At 44.1% G+C, this 17,226-nt stretch overlaps 1 protein-coding gene across 1 annotated transcript; it reads left to right on the top strand.

Annotated features, from left to right (window-relative positions):
- Positions 1-1,303: 1,303 nt before the first annotated feature.
- On the top strand, positions 1,304-17,168 carry LOC138983759 (sodium/potassium-transporting ATPase subunit beta-like). Its single transcript, XM_070357080.1, has 6 exons — positions 1,304-1,470; positions 5,857-5,997; positions 6,977-7,084; positions 7,554-7,720; positions 11,414-11,536; positions 14,161-17,168. The coding sequence occupies exons 1-6, from the start codon at positions 1,377-1,379 to the stop codon at positions 14,401-14,403; spliced, it is 876 nt and encodes a 291-aa protein (XP_070213181.1). The 5' UTR covers positions 1,304-1,376; the 3' UTR covers positions 14,404-17,168.
- Positions 17,169-17,226: the final 58 nt, after the last annotated feature.

Below are 17,226 nucleotides of genomic sequence, written 5' to 3'. Positions count from 1 at the left end.
TATAAGTCTAAATAATATATTGTTTACGTAAATAAATCATTATTTACGTAAACAATGAATTGTTTACGTAAATAATTCATTGTTTACGTAAATAATGATTTATTTAGAAACATTGCTGATTGTTTATAAACAATGTAATATAAGTCTAAATAATATATTGTTTACGTAAATAAATCATTATTTACGTAAACAATGAATTATTTACGTAAACAATGAATTGTTTAGGTAAATAATGAATGGTTTACGTAAACAAAAAATTATTTAGAATTGTTTTACATTGTTTATAAACAATTACTTATTTAGCACATGAGCTTCTAAATAATGATTATTTAGCTAAAACTGGTGAAAAAAACATGAAAAAGTATTCAAATAATTATTTGACAAACGGAATGCCATACGATCAACACACCCCTCGCGGGTTAGGGGGAAGAAAAGTTTACCCGATGCTCCCCAGCATGTCGTAAGAGGCGACTCAACGGATTCTGTTTCTCCCGGCTTTTACCGGCCTTGTTAAGTGTTTCTTGTATAGAATATAGGCAATGTTTGTAAAGATTTTAGTCAAGCAGTATGTAAGAAATGTTAAGTCCTTTGTACTGGAAACTTGCATTCTCCCAGTAAGGTCATATATTGTACTACCGTGACGTTGCAAGCCCCTGGAGCAATTTTTTTATTAGTGCTTTTGTGAACAAGAAACAATTAACAAGTGGCCGCTCTATCCCATCCCCCCCCCCCCCCTTTCCCCGTCGCGATATAACCTTCGTGGTTGAAAACGACGTTAAACGCCAAATAAAGAACGATAAAAACTAATATTTTGTGGCCGGTCCTAATTAATCATTGAAGACGGTATACTTCAAGTGAAGTTGTGGCCGAGGGTTGGACGAGGGCCAGTCGAAACTGTGACACCCTCTCCCCCCCCCCCCCCCCTCCCCAGGTAAACAACAGTTCAGCATCAGCTCCAGGTCGGTAATAAGCGGCTGATCATAATCTGCACAGGCAGTAGATGGGGGGGGGGGGGGGGGTGTGCTGCACTGAGTGATGACTCGATTAGACTGACTCAATCAAGTTTCTAGGGGTGTCAAAGTAACAAATAAAAAATAAAAAAGTAACTTTCCTTCGTTTCTTTATTGGTTTTTTTAATTTTGTTGTGAGTTTTGTTTTCTTTGTTTTCTTTAAAAAAAATCACATACAAATAGTCAGTCAAGTGTCGAGGCAGGGCACGGATATGTCGAAATTCGCCGAGTTTCCAGTAGCGATTTTACAATTGCGCAAGACCGTCACGTGACTTGTGACGTACAGCATACATTTCTTTCGCTGCGGCTCAGCGATCCGGGCATTTGACAAGGTTAGTGTCTCCTTGCGACAGGAAAGCAGCGATCATGTCGGGAATCAAGGATAAGCTGAGTTCCTTCGGAACCTTCTGCTACAACAGCGATGAGGGAAAGGTGCTGGGTAGAGGCGCGAGGAACTGGGGTGAGTAAACACAAATTGTGGCCACAGTATTTTTTCCGTTCTTGACCAAATATACGTAGGAAACTGAATACTAAAATGCTGTCGGCACCACCTGACCTACTTCGGTAGCAAAGCGTCTTACTACAGGGGCCTATTTATCTATATTTGTCTACAAAATCGTTTGTTTTCTCATTTAAGAATTGAACTGATTTGTTGCAGTGCAAAGTTGGTTTTAGTTGTAGATATGAAATGCGAGATGTGTGTGTGTGCAAGCAAGCATAACTTGGTACCGATGGAAAGGCCGGTACACCGTCCTTCGAATGTCCGATGGGACGGGCCACTGTGTCACGCTTCAAGACACGACGCGCTGTGAAAGTGTCACAATGAGTACCGGCGGTTATCAAGGTGATAGCGTCCTCTAACTGCCCGAGTCGCTCCTACACCATGGATTCTCCCTCCAGCTAGCTACTCCGCAGTAGTGCTTAAAAACCAGGCTCAATCCGATCTATTGATTACCAACTGGTCAATGTGATCGACGTCAGAAGCGAAAATGGTGGAAAATTGCTACTTTTGCTTGTTTTTTTTTAAATGTTTTTTTTACACATTGTCATTGATTTATGAATTACATTATTTTTATTTTTAAGTAAGTTAATTTAGTTATTGATAACGTACATGTCACATTCATAGAAACATACACATTGTAGATCTGTCAAATATTTGTTGTATGACGGTATGTAGTGGGTTTCAGCCAAGATAAGATTTCTATGAAGGTTTTTCTGAAATAACTGTCAGGATTTTCCAGCGTTGTGGATGGTTTGAACCCCAGAAAGTGTGCGAAACAATTACAGTGGAACCCCCCATTTAAGACTCCCTCCCATTTAAGACCTCAAGATATCTTCAGTTCATAACCTCTGCAAATTGACCTCCTTTTTAAGACCTGATTTTTGAAGGTCTTAAGAGGGGTGTTCTACTGTACACGTGGACCAGTTATAACCACGATCACAGCGAATAACTGACTGATGTGAATGTTATGCAGTGTTGTTGCCAGGCCTCGGTCTTCGGTCTCTGACGCATTCCTTTCTGATTTGACGCATTGGACCTAGTCTTGTCCGGTCGATGGACCAATAGTTTTTACGTTTTGGTGGTCAACTGACCGATACATATTCGTACAAGGCGGACAAGGTCTGCAATGAATGGAATGGGAGTTGCAAAGTCAGAAAACAAACCCCGATCGAAATGCTCATGTTCGCTACGAGTGAAATTGCACTCTGTGCCGAGTCCGTGTTTGTCGTCATTGACACTCGAGGCTGCGTTTACGGAAACACCCGATCCAGCCGGTGTACCTATTTACCGAAAACGGCGCAAACAGTGGAAAGTTCATCAATATAATACTACGGCATGGTAATGCGAAGATCAGGCAGGATCCCTACATTCGCACACCGGGCACTGTATTGGAAAGGGTAGGCCAGGAATGTCAGGAGCGCCATACACTAATTTCTGTGAGAATCAGATAATAAAGTGTTATCATTGTTCAATGGCTTTATTGTCATTTTTGCGTAAAAAGATGGATTTAACGCTGGGAAGTTATTTTGCATTGCATGTATCAAAGGTATGGCGGTACAATTTTGACCTATTGTTTTTTTAAAGCCAGGACATTTGGACCTATTGGTTATTTTAAGGGAGGTCCAAATGACCTATTGTCTTCTGAGGCTGGCTACAACACTGGTTATGCAATGTTGTCTCGATGTAAGTTATAACTGTTTCTTTGGAAAATATACACATCAAAGTTACGATTTGTTGCTGAAATGATCGCTTGCCAAGTGAATGCCAACGCCATGGTTTGCCTGAGGTCACAGGAGTTTTGCCTGAGGTCACGTGTGTTTGGGGATTATGTGTGCCCAGAGATTACTGCAGGGTCCTACGTTCCGGCGTCAAAGGCAACATGTACCAGTGGACCAAGTCGTACCTGCACAACCGAAAGGCCAGAGTGCTGGTGGATGGTCACTGTGGCCGAAAGGTGCTACCACGCCAAGGAGTTCCACAGGGAGGAGTACTCTCCCCCACGCTATTCATACTCTTCATTAACGACCTGGTACCAGAGTTGCCCAAAGGAGTCCAAGCGGCACTGTATGCTGATGACCTTGTTCTCTGGTGCTCGGAAGAGTATGCAACCACAGCAACCTACAGGATACAACTTGCCCTAGGAAAGGTTGCAGCGTGGGCGGAAGACTGGTGTGTGACCATCAACAGGGAGAAGACCACTGCCACCCTCTTCACACTCTCTGCCAAAGCGACACCTGGCAAACTGACCTTGGGGGACACACCCCTGAAATTTGAAGACCAGCAAACATACCTGGGGGTCACCTATGACAAGCGCATGACCTGGAAACAACACATCATGAATGCAGAGGGAAAGGCCAGGAGAAAACTAAACATCATGCGGAAGCTGGCAGGATCACACTGGGGTGCGAACGAGAAGATCCTGAAAACAGTCTACCAGGGGACTGTACGACCGCACCTCGAGTACGGATCAAGCTCTTGGGCAACAGCAGCCAAGACACACCAGCAGGCCCTAGACAAAGTACAGAACCAAGCGCTGAGAATCATCACGGGCGCAATGAAATCAACACCCATACAGAAGATGGAACAGGTGACTGGCATTCCTCCACTGAGCAAAAGGCGAGACTGCAAAACAATGGTACAAGCCACCAAGTACCAGTGCACTCATGACCATCCAATGAGTGACAGACTCAAGAAGATGTCCTTAGGCAGGCTGAAAAGATCGAGCTTCGCTCTGGAGGCAAGGGCTTTGCAGAAGAAACATCAGACAGAGATGCCAGAGCTAGTGGAGCCACCATCTTTCTCCCTTGACGCCCCTCCCTGGGAAGACAGACAAGGAAACCTGGACATACAGACCAGTGTCCCCTACATCACAACAAAGGACGAGCAGAGCAATGCGACGAAAAAAGCCCTGACTCTTGCCATGCTTGAAGAAAGGTACCCCCAAGAAGCATGGATACGGGTGTATACTGATGGGTCAGCCACAGAGGCCGTCAAAAATGGAGGAGCAGGGGTGTATGTCCAGTACCCCAGTGGAGAGAGGCAAGCAGAGGCTATACCAACAGGCTGTACAAACTACAGAGCTGAGGTACAAGCACTGATCCATGCAGCATACACCATCAACGACAGAGTCAACCATGACAACCAGGTGGTCTTCCTGACTGACGCTCTGTCAGTACTACAAGCAATGACCAGTAGCAAACTGCCTCAGCTGGAACACGCTCTACACAACATCAAGAGCCTGAGGACAGTACTGCAATGGATCCCCTCCCACTATGGTGTACAAGGAAACGAAGAGGCGGACAGGATGGCCAAGCTGGGTGCAGAAGATGAGCAAGAGAACAACCCTGTGAGCCTGACAGAGATGAAGACCATCATTAAGTCTCTGCACAGGATGCCCCAGCCACAGGACAGCTACCACCTGCTATCCAGACCACAGCAGGTGGTCATCTTCCGCCTGAGAACAGGACACAACAGACTTAACCAGCATCTCCACGGGAAGCTGCATGTTGTGCCCTCCCCATGTGTTCTTGTGGAGAAGCAGAGCAGGACACGGCCCACATCCTACGAGACTGCAGGAACCACCAGGTGCTGAGAGAGGAAATCTGGCCATTGCCGGAGTCCCTGCACAACAAGCTGTACGGGCCAGTGGCTGCGCTGCAGAGGACCACTAATTATATCTCAAGATCTGGACTCCAAGTGTGATCGGCGATCGAAAAGATTACTGCAGGCCATCGCCAGTGAATCGTGGCTTACATGTGAAGCTTTTCAAAAGAAAACGACATAGTTTCAAGCGAGTCGCTCCATAGCATACACCTTGGAGTCCGTTATTCACTACCATTGGTCGTTTAACTGGTCGACCACCTGTTATTGGTTGACTCACTAATGTGCAACTCTTCCATAACGCTTTAGATCCTGACTGTCATTTCCAAACATTGTCCCTTATCTATATACAGCTTGTGTGTGTCTGTCTGTCTGTGTCACTTCGCGATGCACGGCCAAAGTTCTCGATGGATCTGCTTCAAATTTGGTGGGCATATTCAGGTAGACCCCGGACACAATCTGGTCGATGAAAATTTTCAACACGTGCTCTCAGCGCGCAGCGCTCAACCGATTTTGGTTTTTCTGTACATCCATTCCCAGTAACTCTTCCTTATCTTCTCCAGTGTTTTGCGCGTTTATCTCCCTTCCTTCGTGTGGCGTCAATGCGCTAGAAAAGCCGGCGTACACCCGGCGAAGCCGGGTATTCGGCTCTACTTCTTCCCGGCGAAGCCGGGTACTCGGCGAAGCGGGTATTCATCTAGTTTTGGCATATATTTGCTGAACTCTGTTGCATGTTTGTTACAGCTGAGATCGGCCTTTTCTACCTTGTCTACTACACGTGCCTGGCCGGGGTCTTCGTGGGCTTCCTTGCCATCTTCTACCAGACAGTGGATGAAGCGCAGCCCAAGCTGACTGGCACAGACAGCTTGCTGAAAGGCAACCCAGGTATGTGCTGCACTCTCACCCACACTACTCATATCACACTATGGTGACCGTTTGTCACAAATTTCACCATTGACACGCTTTGACACATATTGTCACGATTTGACACAATTTGGCACGAATGTCACTCTCCTTTTTAGTGGCACTCATACTTTTATAGATTCCGATTTCTTTGCTACCGTTGTTTGAGTAGACACAGATGTAATTTTCAGTGGCTCCATGAATAAAACATTTCACAATCAGTATCGGTTTTCACTTGAGTTGACACAGATGTTATTGCCAGACTTACAACACTGCACTTTCTGAAAGTTACTCGCCCGCTTGGCGAGTTACAATTTTGAGATTTGGCCATCCCTGTTTTAACTCTGAAGAAAGCATAGCAAATTAAAGTTTGATTAATGGAGCGCACATTTGCAAAGCATGCAAGTCACTCTTTTTAGACAGCCATAGAATTCAAACGGTAATTGGTACGAAGCTGAAAATTGGTACACATTACTTGCTCTCCTGTCACCTGGTGTGATGTTTTTTCAAAATGTTAGCTTCTTCCAGTTAGATCAACTCTCGCATTGGTAATTGATTGTGACTTTAAAAAAAAAAAAAAATCAAAATACATGTCTTGTTTCAGATCGTGATTGTTCTATGTCTGATTTGAGGTAATAATTGTTCTATGTCTTGTTTCAGACCGTGATTGTTCTATGTCTGATTTGAGGCAATAATTGTTCTATGTCTTGTTTCAGACCGTGATTGTTCTATGTCTGATTTGAGGCAATAATTGTTCTATGTCTTGTTTCAGACAATGACATTGTTCTATGTCTGGTTTCAGGCAGTTGTTCTATGTCTGATTTGAGACAATGATTGTTCTGTCTGGTTTCAGACAGTGGTTGTTGTATGTCTGATTTGAGACTGATTGTTCTATGTCTGGTTTCAGGCAGTGGTTTTTCCATGTCTGGTTTTAGATATTGATTGTATGTGTGATTTGCAGGAATGGGCTTTCAACCGATGACAGATGTGGAGTACACTCTTATCAGATTCCGCAAACCATTGCTGTCCTACAAGCCCCACAAGGAGAGCATCATGAAAGTGTTGAAACGTGAGTTGCTTTTCATACCTTTCTGGCAGCCAGGGGGGTTTATTTTGTTGTGTTTTGTTTCACTTATGTCTGGGGCAGGTTTCACAATATAGCATGTCTGAGATGACAAAATTTCTTGCTGTTAGTGTTATTAGATATATATTCCATTTTATGTTTGTTTATTTGTGATGGATTGAAAATGAATGAAGAAAAAACTGTACGAGTTACTTTACAGTCCATTAAAATTAACTGTGTAATGTTTCACTGTGTATTTATGTGTGCTGATTGTCTGAGTACCTGTGATGATTGTCTGTGTACCTCTGTGATGATTGTCTGAGTACATGTGTAGTGACTGTGTACCTGTGTTGTGATTGTGTAGTGACTGTGTACCTGTGTGATGATTGTCTGTGTACCTGTGTGATGATTGTCTGTGTACCTGTGTGATGATTGTCTGTGTACCTGTGTGATGATTGTGTTCTTATGATGACAGCATACAAGGAGGCGGACGACAAGGGTGTGCCTTGTGACATGAACAACCCGCCACCAGAGGGCAAGTCGTGCACTGTGGATTACGCCAACCTCACAGCTGAATGCAACGAGGAAAACTTTTTTGGCTACAAGGATCAGAAGCCCTGCGTTCTCATGCGTCTTAACAGGGTGAGTCCTCTTAGCACTCTGAGAACATTCCTAAAACTGCTTAATTGTTACACTTGAGGCTTCACAAGGGTTGGCAGGTGCAGAGTCTGTACACATGGGTGAAACTAGCCCGTCAAGTCATGAAGCTCTGTCAATTGAAATAATATTTTGACGGAAATTCTGTCAATCCGACATTTTGAACAAACAAAAAACCGGTTTACTTGCGGCAATGTTTGCGAAACTCGTTTGAACTGCTGACGCGATCTGGTTTTAGTTTTCGGTTTGACCGGAAGTGCTCTTTTGTGTAAGAATACAGCCTGCGTCTTGGGGTTGAAAACTTTGCAGGAGTCTGGTCACTTCATCTATCTGACAGCGAATAAAAGGCTCTATTTCCAAAGGAAGCCACTGTTTTCTGTGTTGTGACAGGCCGATGAAATGGTAAAATGATGAAAGCATTGAAGATGCCAATTTAAAGTATAAACGCTTCCAGAGTTGATCAGTGCTGACCAACCGATTAAGCACGCGTCATGGAGTGTTTTCGGAAGTGGGTTCAGAATCTTGATACACCTTGAAATTTGTGTGCCATCTACTCCAAAGTGATGAATTATGGATTTGTCTGGAAGAATATGCATGCACAAGAAGCGAACACCACAAGAAAGCTTAACCGACTTTGTGATAGTCTAGGTTTGTGTCGACCATTTCATCCTTTCTTTCAATGATCCGTATCTTTGGATCTTCTATTCAACTTCCATGTATCGATTCAACACTCGATTTCCCTTCTTTGGGCCATGTGACGTCAGAAGCCGACAAAACTTCATGTTTAGGCGGTCAGCCGAGACTACATAATAGTGCGTGTTTTGTGTGCGTTCAATCATAAAAACTACAAGGAATTCTGACCAGAATCGATCAATGCATAATGTTATTTGTCTTTTTGACCAAAATATGACATTTTAGACAGATCTCGACAGTCAGTGTTCCTCCGACAGGTGAACAATGAACATTGTTCACCTGTCGGAGGAACACTGACTGTCTCGATCTGTGAAAAATGTCATATTTTGGTCAAAAATCCAAATAAAGTTTAAATTTTAATGCATATCTTTGGTTCAGTTTTCAGGTTAGTCATCAAATAAACAAGGCTTTTACTTCAGGTGTTCATTTTGTGATATGGCTGTTTTTCATGTGTTATCAGTTTTGTCATTTTCTGTTTGGCTTTGTGCGTGTATTATGTGTTAGTGTTATCACTACCATTACCAGTGCATGATTGAGTGACTTGTTTGGTTCAATGGTTGTTTTATTGTGCTTTGTTTTTGTGGCTCATCGACTCAATAGGATCTGTTACTATTACTCATTTCTCTGCTTGCTTCAACACAGGCTGTCTTTACCTTTCTGACACTCTTTTAAGCAGAATAAGTTGGAATGGACCTCAAGTGGTAGTGAGAATGGACTAAAAATTAAAATTGTAGAAAGAATTGTTGAAAGTGATTCATCAATTTTGTTGTGCTGGGCTTTGATTTCAATGTTTTGCAGTCCCGTGGGTTTTTGACAGGCATTACAGTGCCACTTTTTTTTAATTTTTTGAGAGGCCATTAAATCACCTTTAAACTGTTAAAATTCGTTTCGACCAGGGCTTTGCTCCTTCTGCAGTCCCTAACGCACCTGTACCCCACTTCGGCCTAAGCGGCCCTTAGACCCCGTCAGGATTTTCAGTCAATTTGTTTCACCCATGTGTACACTCTCACCTGTCTCTGAAGCTCTACTGACAATGTGTGTGTTGCCTGTGCCGACTGTCAGACCACTGACTGTGTGTTGCCTGTGTCGACTGTCAGACCACTGACTGTGTGTTGTCTGTGCCGACTGTCAGACCACTGACTGTGTTGTCTGTGCCGACTGTCAGACCACTGACTGTGTTGTGTGTGCCGACTGTCAGACCACTGACTGTGTGTTGTCTGTGCCGACTGTCAGACCACTGACTGTGTGTTGCCTGTGCCGACTGTCAGACCACTGACTGTGTGTTGCCTGTGCCGACTGTCAGACCACTGACTGTGTGTTGTCTGTGCCGACTGTCAGACTACTGACTGTGTGTTGTCTGTGCTGACTGTCAGACCACTGACTGTGTTGTCTGTGCCGACTGTCAGACCACTGACTGTGTTGTGTGTGCCGACTGTCAGACCACTGACTGTGTTGTCTGTGCCGACTGTCAGACTACTGACTGTGTGTTGTCTGTGCTGACTGTCAGACCACTGACTGTGTGTTGTCTGTGCTGACTGTCAGACCACTGACTGTGTTGTCTGTGCCGACTGTCAGACCACTGACTGTGTTGTCTGTGCCGACTGTCAGACCACTGACTGTGTTGTGTGTGCCGACTGTCAGACCACTGACTGTGTGTTGTCTGTGCTGACTGTCAGACCACTGACTGTGTTGTCTGTGCTGACTGTCAGACCACTGACTGTGTTGTCTGTGCTGACTGTCAGACCACTGACTGTGTGTTGTCTGTGCTGACTGTTAGACCACTGACTGTGTTGTCTGTGCTGACTGTCAGACCACTGACTGTGTGTTGTCTGTGCCGACTGTCAGACCACTGACTGTGTGTTGCCTGTGCCGACTGTCAGACCACTGACTGTGTGTTGTCTGTGCTGACTGTCAGACCACTGACTGTGTGTTGCCTGTGCCGACTGTCAGACCACTGACTGTGTGTTGTCTGTGCTGACTGTCAGACCACTGACTGTGTTGTCTGTGCTGACTGTCAGACCACTGACTGTGTGTTGTCTGTGCTGACTGTCAGACTACTGACTGTGTGTTGTCTGTGCTGACTGTCAGACCACTGACTGTGTGTTGTCTGTGCTGACTGTCAGACCACTGACTGTGTGTTGTCTGTGCTGACTGTCAGACCACTGACTGTGTGTTGTCTGTGCTGACTGTCAGACCACTGACTGTGTGTTGTCTGTGCTGACTGTCAGACCACTGACTGTGTGTTGTCTGTGCTGACTGTCAGACCACTGACTGTGTGTTGTCTGTGCCGACTGTCAGACCACTGACTGTGTGTTGTCTGTGCTGACTGTCAGACCACTGACTGTGTGTTGTCTGTGCTGACTGTCAGACCACTGACTGTGTGTTGCCTGTGCCGACTGTCAGACCACTGACTGTGTGTTGTCTGTGCCGACTGTCAGACCACTGACTGTGTGTTGTCTGTGCCGACTGTCAGACCACTGACTGTGTGTTGTCTGTGCCGACTGTCAGACCACTGACTGTGTGTTGTCTGTGCCGACTGTCAGACCACTGACTGTGTGTTGTCTGTGCTGACTGTCAGACCACTGACTGTGTGTTGTCTGTGCTGACTGTCAGACCACTGACTGTGTGTTGCCTGTGCTGACTGTCAGACCACTGACTGTGTGTTGTCTGTGCTGACTGTCAGACCACTGACTGTGTTGTGTGTGCCGACTGTCAGACCACTGACTGTGTTGTCTGTGCTGACTGTCAGACCACTGACTGTGTGTTGTCTGTGCTGACTGTCAGACCACTGACTGTGTGTTGTCTGTGCTGACTGTCAGACCACTGACTGTGTTGTCTGTGCGTCAGACCACCGACTGTGTTGTGTGTGCCGACTGTCAGACTACTGACTGTGTGTTGCCTGTGCCGACTGTCACACCACTGACTGTGTTGTGTGTGTCTACTGTCAGACTACTGACTGTGTCTAACTGTATGTTGTGTGTGCAGATCTTCGGGTGGATGCCCCAGCCGTACACAGAGGAGAACGTCAAGAACTCTGGCGCGTCGGAGGAACTGCAGGCCAAGATTCTGGCCAACCCAGACATGATCTACATCGATTGTGTCGGCGAGGTAACACCCCACTTCACTGCACACAGTCAAACTCTCTACACTATCCGTTCAAGACACCTTCAGTTTTATTAGACCTCATTTTTCTGATTTTTTTCTTCATAGTTTTTGAGTCACTTGAGAAAAAGTGACTATGTAATCGGTCAGTGTTAGTCTGTCCGGCCGGCCGGCCGTCCGTAGACACCACCTTAACGTTGGACTTTTCTCGGAAACTATCAAAGCGATCGGGCTCATATTTTGTTTAGTCGTGACCTCCAATGACCTCTACACTTTAACGATGGTTTCGTTGACCTTTGACCTTTTTCAAGGTCACAGGTCAGCGTCAAAGGAAAAATTAGACATTTTATATCTTTGACAAAGTTCATCGGATGTGATTGAAACTTTGTAGGATTATTCTTTACATCAAAGTATTTACATCTGTAGCCTTTTACGAACGTTATCAGAAAAACAAGGGAGATAACTAGCCTTTTCTGTTCGGCAACACACAACTTAACGTTGGGCTTTTCTCGGAAACTATAAAAGTGACCGGGCTCAAATTTTATGTGAACGTGACTCATTGTGTTGTGAATAGCAATTTCTTCCTGTCCATCTGATGCCTCATATAATATTCAGAACTGCGAAAGTGACTCGATCGAGCGTTTGCTCTTCTTGTTTAATTTACCTTTCGTTTTAGACTCCCTCTGTTTTAAACGCCTCATTCCTGTCAGGTTCGTTATTGTGTTTAGACACAGGTTTCAGTGTACTGTCAATAACCTTCCTGTGATGTGCAGAACACTCAGCACTAAAGAAACACTGTGCTGTGACATTGCATGCAATTTAGTGACTCCATCAACAGGCATCTTGGGATATGAAGCATACTCAACAGTGAAGTTGCATTGTTCAGTGAGAATAGATGTTATTCGAAATATATCTGTCAGGATTTTCAAGCAGAGTGGCAGAGAAAGCGCCTCAGACACGTTGCCAAGCAACAAACACTCTGGTGGCCAACTTAGACCTGTCGTTACCTCGGACAACTAACTGTGATGTGAATGTTATATAACTCAATACATGTATATGATACCCTTAGGTGCCACATGCTTGCTTTTATGGCTAAAATACCCGTTTACCTAAACTCTCGTGACCTCAAGCAGGGCTGCCAATTGCTATGCTTTCAGCGTAGCGTGCTACTGTTTAGGGGCATTTGCTATGCTGTTGCACCAAGCTTAGATTGCTACGGTTAAACAAGTAATGTGAAGCATGCAACAGTTCCCTCTTGTGAGTCCTGGTGCAGGGTTCGTACAGAGTCCTTGAACCCTGGAAAATTCCTTGAAAATTGGAAAACCTTTTCCAGGCCTGGAAAAGTGCTTGAAATAGTCATTGAAAAGTACTTGATTTTTCCAAATTGTTGCCTATACATTTCGTCAGCAGCTTGTCTTATTTAAAAAAAAAAATGCAACCCCCTTTTTTTTCGTCAAATACAGTACACACATTTTGGGAGAATAAAAGATCGAGTGAAAACGAAAGCAGACGAACTAACTATTACTAGTCACCCGTAGTTGCTTCCCTTCCCGGAAGTTGGCAAGGGAAACAACTACGGAATGACTAATAGTTTGCAGACTTGAAAAACTGAAGGTAAGCTTGGTGCTTTGCATTAATTTGGGGAAAATCATGTCCTTGAAAAGCATTTTTTGGTCCTGGAAATGTCCTTGAAAACTCATTGAATTGTATCAGCTCTGCCCTGCAGGAACCCTGCTGGTGCTTGTTTCTGCTTCCCAGACTGTATCGGTCACAAAGTGGGTCGTATAACATTGTCCGCTCTGAAAAGTTGCACTGCACATAGTCTCTTATGGCCATTTTATGTTCCTGCATTCTTAGTTCTAATAAAAATTTTATTAAGAATGTCTATTCTTGTAGAAGAAGGCATAAATGCGGATGCAGGAATTAATATTAGAAAATGCTACACATTATCACTTGCTTCACTGCATATTTCAAAACATTCCAAATCGCTACACTTAAAGGCTGACATAGTCCTATTTAATTAGTTTAATTACTTCCAGGGCTTTTCCCATCGTTGCGGGGATGTATAGATTAAGCTTCCTGCAAAGTTTTAGGTTTGAAGTCCTCACCAATTACGAGAAATAATTAATTCTTTATTGCATTGTTTAGCAACAGTTCTCCAGGACTTGGGCTATTTTTAGACCGTTGACGTTTCGTAAACCAAAGATGGCGTTTGAGACTGTTCTGTTTACATTCGACACTATCGACACCACTTTGCAATACTGAAATAATGTTTTCTGTGTTCGAAAGCTACAGCCAATTATTATATCCCCTTAGGTACAGTTTTATAACATTATTGCCACACTGTAAACAATATGAATTAATTACTGAACGCTAGGAATATGGCAGCCTTTAAGGCTTCACAAGGGTTGGCAGGTCTGCTTAAGCCAAACCCACATGAACTCGGGTCAATTGTCAGCAAACACTATGTACGTGTACCAACACATCAGCAAGTCCTATGGGCATATTTTTTATACAACTTTTCCCTTTGTGATGTTACAGAACCCGACTGACCGTGACAACCTGGGCGAGATCTAGTACTACCCCCCACTACTACTTCCCCATAATAATGTATTTGTGTGATGTTACAGAACCCGGCTGACCGTGACAACCTGGGTGAGATCAGGTACTTCCCGACGCAGGGCTACCCCCACTACTACTACCCGTTCACCAACCAGAAAGACTACATGTCCCCCCTGGTCTTCGTCCAGTTCCCCAACGTCACACAGAACATTGCACTCATGGTGGAGTGCAAGGCGCTCGCTCCCAACATCCACTACGACCGTACCGAGAAGGAAGGAGGCGTCCATTTTGAACTGTTAATCGACCCTTGAGCTTTTAGCCCCACTACCCATCCCTCCCCCCTCCCTCCTCCTCCCCCCCCCCCCCCCCCTACACACCTTTCACCCAGCACACAGTTCCCCGTCTGTTTCACAGGAGGCAGTAAGCTGGAACCTTGTTCCCCAAGGTAGAGTTGTGACTTGACCAATATCTCGCCTTTTTTGGCTGGGACATGCATCAGTGATTCACAGACATACACACACACATTGACACACACTCACATGTGTACTCGCGCATACACACCGACTGACATACATACTGACATGTGTACTCGCACATGCATACTGACTGACATACACACTGACTGACATGTGTACTTACGCATACATACTGACTAGTTTACACAGTGACAGACACACCAGACAATCATTTTCCTCCTATCCGCATATCTCCCCTTCTCATGACCATTCTCACACACACACAAGCACACACACACCTTCCCTCCCTCCCTCATCCGCAGTTCAATGCTTTTTTCAAAAGCATGTCATAATGTTCAGACATTTTCATCAAGCATGATTTCACAGGACATTGTTTTACACTAAATAGTATACATGTATGTTTGTACCTGTTCTTTATCCTGCGGGCTTGCAGGAATCATAATGACATTTCTCATCGCGTTTCTTTTCTTACCGCATTTTGTTTTTGTTCGAGAATGTTACTTCTTTTCATTTGAGACTCTCCTTTCTGGCTTTTAGTTTGAGACCATTTTCTCACCATGGTATGTTTTACTGACTACTGGTGTATCTGGTGGTCAGGCAACTTGTCGATTTCCCTCTCAACTGTCCATACCCTGCCCTCCACTCAAGGTCATACCATCTTATGTCACTCAGATTTTATAACTCCCCACCCCACCTCCCACCTTTCCCCCTCCCTTTCCCCTTGTCTCTCTGTTAGTTGACTGGCATGTCTTTATGTGACAAGTCAGTGTTCAATTTGTCCAATGCAACTTGTTTTCTGTAACTTGTGTTTTTCCCTGAGTATGGAGAGTGAAAATGGGTGTTTAGATAAGGTGAAAGAAAACTACATATATTTGTAAGAAGTGAAACCCTTTGTGCAATTAGTCTAACAATTTAAGAAGCCGTCAGGTACTTAATGGCTAATAATGAAAGGTTATACTGGTCAGGGGTTGTTACAGATTTGTGGAATATTGATGGAATCTCTGTGTGTACATTGGCACAAGTGTTTAATGTTAGCAAGTCTTCACATCGTTTTTGGAAAGTGTACCTCTTGATTTTGTGTTACTTTTTCATATTGCAGTTATCAATTTTTCATTATCAAATAATGTAAACTTACTGCCATCTATTGAATATTGTGTGGTGTAAAGTCTTAACGCGAGCATGGGACGGCGGACTTGTGATTTAGCAAACTTGTGATTTATATGTGTTTGGTTCGGAACGTCATTCAGTATCATGGCCTTTGTTACTTTTGATGATGGGATGAATGAGTGGAGTGTATTACTTAGAGGAGTGTGTTAGACTTGTCAGGAGTATCTAACATTCCCACACGACCTTCAGCTGGTTCACACCGGTCTCACCTTGGATCACTCGTTCTCTTCATTACGCCCTTCACTTAGCTCATCAAGCAGAAATTGTTGTACCCAGAGATTTCGTTCAGACATTTTTAACTTGCGTACGGGGATTTTTAAGTTCAAGTTTTACACTGTTATTGTAAAAATGAAAAACAAAAGATATTTTGACATTTTTAGTTGATGTATCACAGTTGCGTTTCACTGTGTGTGATGTAGTGAACAGAGTGTAGCGTGCAAGAGGAAGACGGAGGACTGCGTGTGTGTGTCTTTGAATTGTAGTAGAGTAGCCCAGGTGATCTATGCACTGTTTCAAAGGTAGGACTGTAGTCAGCACCCCCCGCGGGTTAGGGGGAAGAATTTACCCGATGCTCCCCAGCATGTCGTAAGAGGCGACTAACGGATTCTGTTTCTCCTTTTACCCTTGTTAAGTGTTTCTTGTATAGAATATAGTCAAATTTTTGTAAAGATTTTAGTCAAGCAGTATGTAAGAAATGTTAAGTCCTTTGTACTGGAAACTTGCATTCTCCCAGTAAGGTCATATATTATACTACAACCCCTGGAGCAAATTTTTGATTAGTGCGAACAAGAAACAATTGACAAGTGGCTCTATCCCCTCTCCCCCCTTTCCCCGTCGCGATATAACCTTCGTGGTTGAAAACGACGTTAAACACCAAATAAAGAAAGAAAGAAACTGTAGTCAGCGTCTTTTGTCTGTTTCAAGCTATCAGCGTATTTCAGAGTGAAAGTAGCGTGATAGATGTTTGCCCTGAACCCTCCACGTTCTTACCCTCCACTGAATCCAGAGATGCGGGTTTCATAGCCCGTGCAGTGAAACGGGCGATATGCGTTTCCTAGTGCTAACAATAAAGCAGGTGATGCAGGTTTCTTAGCACTGCCAGGTGCGCGTTTCCTACTGTCGAGTGAGCTGCAAGAGACAGTGTTGAGGGTTAATATGGTGTCACAGTTTTCTTCAGGTAACCTGACTGGGTGTGCAAGGCGAGAGAGAGAGAGGAGCTGGGCGTGCTATGTACTGTGTGTGTTTAAGTGACTGAGATCAACGTGTGTGTGTGTTTGGACCGAATGTAAGTTGTACACATCAAAAACTTTCCTTTTTAAAATAGATTTTAGCCTGTTGTCAGCCAACGTGCACTGTCTAGCGTTTAATCGGATTACATCTTGGCATTTGTTTTTTTGATTTTTGTTTTATCAATAAAATTTTGTTGTACTTTACCCAGCCTCTTGTTCCTGAAATGTTGAGAGACTGAATGGAACTTGATGTCAGATTGAA

This window comes from Littorina saxatilis, linkage group LG13 (genome assembly GCF_037325665.1).
Source record: "Littorina saxatilis isolate snail1 linkage group LG13, US_GU_Lsax_2.0, whole genome shotgun sequence".
In the NCBI taxonomy this organism is placed as follows: Eukaryota; Metazoa; Mollusca; class Gastropoda; order Littorinimorpha; family Littorinidae; genus Littorina; species Littorina saxatilis.
Note: the sequence above shows the minus strand (reverse complement) of the source record. Positions and strands in the feature narration are given on the sequence as shown.

What these genes read in the sequence shown, in the direction of transcription:
- LOC138983759 (XM_070357080.1), top strand. Translation starts at nt 1,377, where the DNA reads ATGTCGGGAATCAAGGATAAGCTGAGTTCCTTCGGAACCTTCTGCTAC. An exon ending in CATCATGAAAGTGTTGAAAC is followed by an intron (nt 7,085 to 7,553) that starts GTGAGTTGCTTT and finishes TTATGATGACAG; the next exon opens with CATACAAGGAGGCGGACGAC. An exon ending in TTCTCATGCGTCTTAACAGG is followed by an intron (nt 7,721 to 11,413) that starts GTGAGTCCTCTT and finishes TTGTGTGTGCAG; the next exon opens with ATCTTCGGGTGGATGCCCCA.